Here is a 9,531-nt window from a genome sequence, read left to right on the forward strand (position 1 = left end):
GTTTGTATTTATGCACCAATTGAAGGAGTTGGAGAAAATAAAATTAGTGTGGTGGGAGGAGCACTACAATGTTGGGTTGGTTAGCCATCACCTGTTCATGGTGTATCCAACTTTGACTGCGGAACCTCCAGTTCATACTTGGCATTGATGTCCCTGTACACTATTTCAGCCACTGTTTCATCATGTACAGTGGCTCTGATGCTGACTAGTCCTCTGCCTCCCTCATTTCTCTTGGTGTACAGTCTTATGGTACTGGACTTGAGGTGAAACCCTCCGTGTATTGTGAGGAGCTGTTGTGTCTTGATGTCAGCAGCTTCTATCTCCTCCTTTGGCCAGCTGGGTGTCTGATAACTGGCACTGCATACGTGGTGATGGCTTGGACTTTGTTCTTACCATTCAGCTGGCTCTTCAGGACCTGCCGTATCCTCTGAACATACTTGCTTGTGGTTGAATTCCTTGCAGCCTCATCCTGGTTGTCATTTGCCTGTAGGATTCCAAGGATCTTGTAGTTGTCCTGGACATCTACAATGTTGCCTTCAGGTAGTTCAACCCCTTCAGTTGTAATCACCTTGCCTCTCTTGGATACCATTTGACTGCATTTATCCAGTCCAAATGACATACCAATGTCCTTGCTGTATATCCCGGTGAGATGGATCAGTGAGTTGATGTCTCACTCATTTTTGGCATACAGCTTAATGTCATCCATGTAAAATAAGTTAATGACAACTGTTCCACTTTGGAACCTGTATCCATAGCCACTTTTTGGGATGACCTGGGTGAGGGGGTTCAGGCTCATGCAGAACAGGAGTGGGGACAAAGCATCACCTCTGTATATCCCACACTTGGTGCTGACTTGTGCAATTGGCTTTGAATTGGCCTCTAGAGTTATCTTCCACATTCCCATACAGTTCTTGATGAAGGCCTTTAGTGTCCTGTAGATGTACAATTTCAAGTACACCAGTATCCATGTGCGCAAGATTGAATCATAGGCTTTCCTGTTGTCAAGCCAGGTGGTGTATGGGTTTGTGTGTCTAGTCTTACAGTCTTGAGCTATGGTTCTGTATACCAGTAGCTGGTGCTTGGCTTTAATAAAAATTGGCTGTTCAAAATGTGTCCATACGGTTTGCTGGTCACTTGGTCGCAAACATCGCAACAGAAAAAAAATGCCTATTTTGTCTCAGTTGTTTCACATGTTTGAGTGTCTGACTAGTCTTCAACAGTTGCAGCCTGCTTGTAACCTGCTGGCTTTAGTGGAAGCACTTCTTTTGTCAAAATTCCCATGAAAGACCAACATCTTAAAAGGCAATATTCCTACATACATTGTGACATTACAGAATGTCACAATGAATAAGTAACATAACTAGAAACATATTTATAGGTTTTATTTTTTAAACAAATGTACACAGTTTCAAAGTTGAAAAGAAAAAGTTGATAACTTTCTGTCCTGTGTCTGTTCTAGGCAACCAGTTGGATGCTGTACTGGGTCTGTGTTGGCCAGACCGACTAGAGACAACGAGGGCAGGATTCGAAGGCATGCCTCCTGAACAACTCCCTCCACTGAGCAGGCAGCAAACAGAGTTAGCTATGGAAATACTGAAAATACTTTTTAACATCACATTTGACACAAACAGGCGTAATGTTGATGAGGTAAGAAGGAAAATGGCACACTTTTTTTTCATATAAATAAGATAATACCTTTTGGAAACAAGTCAAGGGGTCGTTGCTGTCTGTAAAATCAATTTTCTTGGTATCCAGACAATATTGGGCTAGGTTTCAATATAACCCATCTAATCATTCTTAAGGCGTTTCACATCAAACTAAATGGTGCAGTGATGATGGTCAGGCAGGAGTCCCCATGAACTATGATGTTTACAGATTACAGCTGTAGTGAGAGTCTGGAGAGGTGGACGTATGTTCTAGAGAGAAAATAAATGAAAGTCAGAAGGAGGACAGAACCCATGCGTGTGAATGAGAAGGAGACAGGTAGATCAGTGAAGCTGTAAAGAGTAGAGGTCCTGAAGGTGAATAAGGTCAACCTTTCAAAGCAATGGGCAGAACACAAGAATGGTGAAGAGACAGTGGAGACAGTGACTTTAACAATAGCCACTTTAAGAAAATAGTTCCATAAAACAGACGACCACGTCGCACACAGACATGAGCTCTCAGAAATAAAACAATCTCCATGGAACTAAAAGAGATGTGGAGCAGAACTCAGCTGCGTTGACATGGAGCGAAACTCAATAAATGTGTGACAGACGCCTCCCTCATATCATTTCCAAAACATGACAAATGATCTTAGTTTAGTGACCCTTTTTTGGTTAGCCAATTTTTAAAACAAAATGTAAAGTTACTGTGTGTCATTATTCTTCTCATTAGCAACAGAAGGTTGTCACTTCCATTATTATTATTTTTTATTTTAATTAAAACCTTGCTGCAAATGTAAAGCAGACAGTAAAAACAAGAGCAGTACAACTTGTCTGTGTGTGTGTGTGAAGGAAGAGGCAGCAGAGTACAGACATTTGGGAGCCATCCTGAGACACTGTTTGATGAGCCAATCAGACGGAGAAGAGCGGACTGAGGAGTTTCACAGGTGAGATAATCCTCTCCTCTTCTGTTCATTCATCACTCCATTTAGTGAGATACAGCCTTTCATGAATGAATTGATGTATGAAGGTAGTATCTCACTGGACTGCAACTGCTGGTGACAAAGTGATGAACAGCATTAATGCAGGAGTCCCCAAAATGTTTCAGAATTTTTGAGGGCATTCTCAATTTCCATGTGTGAGTTATAGAGGCTCACAGTCCTGTTGCTTGAATTTAAAACAAGAGCTGTATTTTGACATCTGCCCAGGAACTCTCCTTTAGCAGAGAGCATATCCAGGTCTAAAAACTTTTCTGATGATGATCTTGCCTATCTTCATTTCTAAAGTGCACTCCAGTAAATTAAATATAAAATTTTGGAGTGGCGGCCAAGGTGGGTACAAAAGGAGCTGTGGTGGTTTTGATGTGGGTGGAGATGGGCAACAAATAATGTGCACAGCCTAATACAGGCATGTGCATGAAAATAGCCTGTAAATTTTCAAAAATTGATGATGCGGAATGTGCTTGCACAGCTAGCTGGTCTCTTTGTCACAAACACTCAGAATTCAGTGAGACCATGACTAAAAAAGTGCATATTTTCTCTGAGTTGACAACTAGTCTCTCAATAGTTGCAGCCCAGTGATGCTACCTTAAGTCATTTCTGCACTGTGAGAACATCCCCTTCTCATCTCTTTCCTTTTTTTCTCAGCCACACTGTGAATTTGTTGGGCAATCTGCCACTGCCCTGTCTGGATGTACTGTTGATGCCCAAAGTGCAACAAGGCTCCATTGAGTATATGGGGGTCAACATGGATGCTGTCAACATGCTGTTGGATTTCATGGAGAAAAGGCTTGAGCGGGTAAGAAACAATAGTTTTTATGTGGATTCATTGCTTTAGATGTTATTATTATTTATGCCCTAAACCAGTATTTCTCTGGTCTACGACTGCTGGTAACAAAATTTATAAAGCATTCGTATGGGAGTCTCCAGTATGTCTCAAAACATTCACAGTGGTTCTCCATCTTCTTGCATGAGTGGCAGAGGTTCACTCTCATGTCGCAGGGATTTTGAGCATGTTAGAAAGATTTGTGTGACAATTTTCTCAAAATAGTTACAGAGTCATCGCAGGCATTTTCAACCCATCTTGAAACCTGAATTTAGTTTCTGTAAATCTGGAGTGCTGAAGCTGAAATTTCTGTGATTTGCCACCTGTTTATATTTGTGGTACTGTATGAAATGTATCCCTGTGATGGCACAGTGATGGCTGGAGATAGGCACCAGCTCTCTGCAACCCAGAAATTAGAAAGCTGGTAAAGACAATGGATGGAGTGATTATGAAAGTTTTTTTTGCTCCAAGATGTAATCAAAGTTTCATACTTTATGAAAACCTTTCATAGTTTATTTATGTAGCAATAAATACTGGATGCTTTCAAAATAAACAAACCTGTCTGCAGGATAATATCTTGAAAGTACTTAATTTCCTGATTAGAGCCACAGAGCTGCAACAGTGCACTCTTCACTAAGGAAAGTTGCTATTGGCTGTCCTAAAAGTCGCTAAATGACGTCATCACCCAATTTGCATAGATGACTAGTGAACAATAATGTGGGAGAGACAAAATGTCAGTGAACAAACAGTTTCGATATGTTTAGAACTATAAATTCACTTTTTTCTTTCCAGTCTTGTTTTGTTTCATGTCACAATTCCAACCCCCCTCTTTTATCCAGGCTTGGGACAAGCCAAAGTGCCCCACAAAGACACTCAAAGTTATTTTAGTGCAGTAATTTATTTTAGACAGTGAAAATTTGACATTAACATCCCGCCATGATTATCAGTCAGTGGCAGCTACATGCATGCATGACTCATTTAGGGTCTGGCTGCGGTGGGGTGAATTTGTCCTGCTTTTACTGCAGCTGGGAGAGAGGCTGCAGGAGAACTGAGCAACCTGTGGGACAGGGAGGGGCTGATGGCAGCACCCGCTGCTCATGGGAAAGAACAATGCTTTCTTTGATGTCAGAGTCTCCAAAAGTCTCCAATAACCAGGCACAGTCTGGCTAATGTCTTTAACCATTTACGTTTAATGTTTGTTAGTGACATATTTAGTTTTGCTGAGGGGACATAAAACCGCAGTGAAAAGGCACAAGGTGAGGCAGGGCAGTACTCTGCCGCACTGAAGGGGGCGTACGTGAGCCAACGGGAGCTTGTTGCTGCTGTCCTTTTACGCAAAGGCGAGTGAGAGTCACGTGCACTGCTGCGAGCCGTTAAGTTTTGTGTTTTGCTCCATCTGACTGCCAAAATGATAATTGTAAAGTTTTTTCTTATCTTATCTTTAATATGTACCTTAGGTGTGAGAGAGAGAGTGTGTGTGTGTGTGTGTGTGTGTGTGTGTGTGTGTGTGTGAAGAACGCTGATGAGATACGAAATAACCAGTAGCCAATTGAATAAGCTACCCTTTTGGGTTTATATATTTGTAAATCTGACTCTAAAGGAGTCAGTGCCTCACCAACCATGAACCTCACCGCACGTCACTGCCAATAACAAAAGAAAAGGTCACTAAATTTGTCCCTAGTCGCTTTAAAAAACAAAAAGTCATTAAAGGGGTCTGAAAACTTGTTAAATATATTGACAGAGTTGCTAAGTTGCAAACCTGGAACTCATGAAGGATTCATGAATGACTAACAAAGGATGAATGAAGGACACTTGAAGGAATAGGATTAATGGAGGACTCATGAAGCACCATTATAGAAGAGGAGTAGAATTTGATAGTTTAACCACCTGCTGAAGGTTTGGCTGTCTGTATTTTGTGGAGATAGGTTGAAGGAGACTCATGAAGGACTTATGGAGTAGTCTTGAATTACCCACAAGGAGTCTGGAGGGAGTCATGAGGACTTCCGAAGGACTGATGAACAAGTGTATTAAAATGTGATACTTTACCGGCCTACTGAAGGCTTACGTATCTGTCTTTCAGGGACATAAGTTGAAGGAGACTCTTCTACCATCCTTAAACTTGCTGACTGAGAGCGCCCGCATCCATCGAGAGACCAGAAAGTTTCTGAGGTCAAAGGTTAGTACTGGGCTGAGGCAAGGGACTAATTTAGGAGAACAGTAACTATTTGATGACTTGAGTATCCTGCATGTGTGCTTTGTTGCTAAGGTGCTGCCCCCTCTCCGGGATGTGACAAACAAACCAGAAGTGGGCAATACTCTGAGGAACAAAATAGTCCGTCTTATGACTCACATTGACACTGATGTTAAGGACTGTGCTGCTGAATTCCTTTTTATTCTCTGCAAAGAACGTGGTGAGAAATTATTTGTTAGGTTTTGTGTTAGGTTTTTAACTTTGGTTACTTATTTATAGCCAATGCATTTCTGTATAAGTAATGGGAGTTAAAAATCTTACTGAGGGGGAAGGTGTTGTTATTATTTCTAGCTGCACTGGAGCTGTGCCTGCTTTGCTTGTCTCACACATGAGAGAGGCAGGAGGGAATATTTCTAATAATAATCAATTATCTTGATTACACAGTTTTCGTCATTGTTCAGAGCAAATATTTAAATGAAAACTACAAATTTTGATTATTTCACTGGATTTAGGTTTTTGTTTATTTTTTGGTGGCTTTTTTGTGTTTATCGTTAGATTTTCCTCCTTTTTTATTGCCTTGTTTTATTTTTCTTTAGTCCTGTTCCTTGTGTTCCATTGTGTGCTTTTTTTGTGCCAATCTCACCTCTCCCTCCGTCAGTACTTTTGTTCAGTCTGCCTGCCGTGCCCCATCACACCTGTTTCTTGATTAGCCATATTGTTTCTGTTGTGTGACTCCATAAACTCTTGGGCTGCAGCTCCGCACTCTGCAACAAGATGTCCATTAAGTAATAATTGTTTTTTGGATGTTTTAAAATCAGTTTATAAGTGTTTATGTCTGTATTGCAATACATCAAAGAAGAAAAGAAATAAAATTTAAGGACTAAACAAGTCCAACTTGTTTGGAAGGGTTGCAGGAGAAAGCCTTATCTCTTTTAAAAACAACATGGTAACACGACTTAGGTTTGTACGGTTTCATCTTATTGAGCCACAAGACTTCTGGAACAATGTTCTTTGGACACATGAGTTTAAAGTACAGATAATTACCCGTAATGCACAGCAGCATGTTTGGAAAAGAAAAGTATCATATCAGTACAAACTCCTCATATCAACTGTGGGCAGGGTGGTAATTTGGGCTTGTTTTGCATCTACAGGACTTTGGCTCCTTGCAGTCATTTGGGTACATTCAGACCTGACACATTTGGTCCGCTTTAATCGAAGGAGAGTTTGTTTCCAGCGTTGGTCCGGACATTTTGTGCAGGTGTGAATACAGTCATGCGAACTTCGGTGCGGATCAAACAACCGGACCGAGACCACCTCAAAAAGCGGGTCTCGGTCCGCTTCCAAACGAACTCTGGTGCGGTTCATTTCTGGTGTGAATACAGACCGGACTTGAACCGAACTAACTACGTAAAGCATGTGCCTTTTTGGACTTCACGGGCCACCGTTGCTAAGCATCATGGGTTGCGGGTTGCGGCACGCATTTGCCGGCGCCGTTCCAAAATTAGAAGTAAAACGTCATTAAACTGACGTTGAATGAGCTGCTCCTGAATTTCAAAATGGTACTGTAATTGTACCAACAGAACGAATGTGCACATAACAAATACGGCACGCAGGACTTCCATCTTTGTTTCTGGGTCTGTGCTCTGTGCTCCAACCGCTGCCCCCGTCTTTCTGTCCAATGGGAGCAATGACCGTCACCCACGTGGCTCCGCTTACAAAAAAGCACAATGTGAATGCAAACCGCACCAAACGAAAAAAATAAAGTCCACTTTTGGTCCGGACCAAACAAGCGGACCAAAGGACTTTCCTGGTGTGAATACACCCTTAGTTGACTATGAACTCCTCTGTAGACAATTTTCACTCAGCTTTTCCATTTTGGCTTAGTTTTTAATAAATGCAGAACTTGTATTTGTACACTTGAGATCAAACTTGAATTATTGTAGAACCTGGTAAAGACCAGGGGTATCATTTATAAAACTGGCGTACGCACAAAACGAGGCCTGAAACTTGCGTACATCACTTTCCATGCAAAGTTTGTGATCTATAAAACACAAACTTGATGAGTCCCTTTCGGTCCCTCACGCCAACTCTGAGCCACGCGTACCATATATGCTTATTTTAGAGACAGGGGAGGCTGGCGACACAGATGGTGAAGTGGGGAATTGAAGCCACACTGCATCATGATTCCTTTAATTTCACTCCATAATCAAACTTTAATCTTAGGTCGACTTTATCATAAGCTTTCAAAACAGCAGTTATATTTATGCTTCTGCTGGTGAGCCATAAGTTTTCTCCCCATCACATTCCTCTCCCTGGATGATCACCAGAGTGATGTGTACCACAGATTAACACACATTAGAGCAGACCATCACTTTTTGGCACAACACCTGTCGTCCTTCTCTCAAAATGTATCAGTTTGGGTACGCCCTTACCCCCACCTGTGGCTGACATGCTCTGGCGGTGGCTGGTTAGTCGCTTTTTTGCCTCCACCCTAAAATTTGACCACTTTTTCTTCACCTTGGACACGGTCTACTCTGTCCCACTCACTGAATTAACAGTGGGAACGACGTGTTGCTGCTCACAACGCTTCCTTTTATTTGTAACGCCACTACTGTGGCTCCCCAAAATTATATATTTTCTGTTCTCCACCTCACTGACCAGCACATTGATTTCTGACTCTGCAAAATTTTGTTTTTTCGCTCTTTTCTCCGTGGTTACCATTGGTAACCATGAAATAACATTGATCAGCTGGCTCATTTAAATACACCTTCACATTCATGAGGTGCTTTGTATTGACCATTTATGGTTGAATGTGGGTGTGTGGAGGCCAGAACCTGAAGCAGGTCCTTGTGTGCAAACTTTTAGGTACAGATGTGATTTATAAGGAGAAATTGCTTGCTGGTGTGTGTAGGCATGGTTTTATAAATCTGAATGTTTTTTGTCAAATGCCATTTTAGCCTTTTGGGTGTACATACACTTTTAGTATGAATCCTAAGCAATGTTTTATAAATGAGAGCCCAGATTATTTTGATTAAATTCTGATAGTTAAAACACTAGATTTAAAAGAAGGTGGATTTTCTTTGTCCATGACTATAATGGTCAATAAGTGATAACTTGATATGAATCAGGTGCGACAGACAGAAACTATGAGTAGGTGTGCAGGAAGAGTAGAAAGCAAAAGTAACTAAAATAAACAGTGGAACAGGTTTTCCAAAAATAAAACAGGAACTCCAGTTAACTAGTAAATATACACAAAACACATTAGAGACCAATAAACAAAAACACTAAACTCATACCTCAGTCTTTCCATGACGTGGTTGAAACTCAGTAGATAATTCCATATCTCAGTCGACAGCTCATGTGTTTTCTTTTTTTTTTTGTTGACTTTAGCAGCCATGTAATGTTAGTGTCTGTTTGTCCAGTTTCAAGGTTTATTAAGTACACTGGATATGGTAATGCTGCTGGTCTGCTTGCTGCAAGGGGGCTACTTCGAGGGGGTAAAGACCCTGGGATCTACTCTGGAGATGAAGACTCTGAGACAGAGGAGTACAGAGAGGCAAAGTCCCGGTCAGTACCATCATCATATAGATGGATTGATAAATAACTTTAATTAGGCCCGAGCAGCGACAGCGCCTGCGAAGGCCTATTGTATTTCGTGGAATTCTTATTCTTTTTATTCCGTTCCGACGAAAATCGCAAATTTGACGACCTTAACATACTCAAAAACTCACCAAACTTCACCGAAAATTGTCCCCCGTGAGAAATTGCACGATTCCATTGAAATCAAAAGTGGGCGTGGCCAAACTGCTCCACAGCGCCCCCTAACGTGAGATAGGACGAACCGTAAGTCGTAGAGGCGTGGAACCTTGGCAC

General features: G+C 41.5%; 2 protein-coding genes across 4 annotated transcripts in view; one reads left to right on the forward strand and one right to left on the reverse strand.

Annotated features, from left to right (window-relative positions):
- ric8a (RIC8 guanine nucleotide exchange factor A) overlaps positions 1-9,531 on the forward strand; it is a 31,739-nt gene that overhangs the window by 16,719 nt on the left and 5,489 nt on the right. For both annotated transcript variants that reach the window (XM_017433905.3, XM_017433906.3), the window contains 6 exons: positions 1,460-1,647; positions 2,496-2,590; positions 3,290-3,440; positions 5,548-5,643; positions 5,734-5,878; positions 9,081-9,225. In XM_017433905.3, coding sequence (XP_017289394.1) covers positions 1,460-1,647; positions 2,496-2,590; positions 3,290-3,440; positions 5,548-5,643; positions 5,734-5,878; positions 9,081-9,225 — 820 coding nt within the window. The remainder of the gene's footprint in view (positions 1-1,459; positions 1,648-2,495; positions 2,591-3,289; positions 3,441-5,547; positions 5,644-5,733; positions 5,879-9,080; positions 9,226-9,531) is intronic.
- carmil2 (capping protein regulator and myosin 1 linker 2) overlaps positions 1-9,531 on the reverse strand; it is a 163,495-nt gene that overhangs the window by 10,098 nt on the left and 143,866 nt on the right. The gene's annotated exons all lie outside the window — the stretch shown is intronic.

This window comes from Kryptolebias marmoratus, linkage group LG11, assembly GCF_001649575.2.
Source record: "Kryptolebias marmoratus isolate JLee-2015 linkage group LG11, ASM164957v2, whole genome shotgun sequence".
Taxonomy (NCBI): Eukaryota; Metazoa; Chordata; class Actinopteri; order Cyprinodontiformes; family Rivulidae; genus Kryptolebias; species Kryptolebias marmoratus.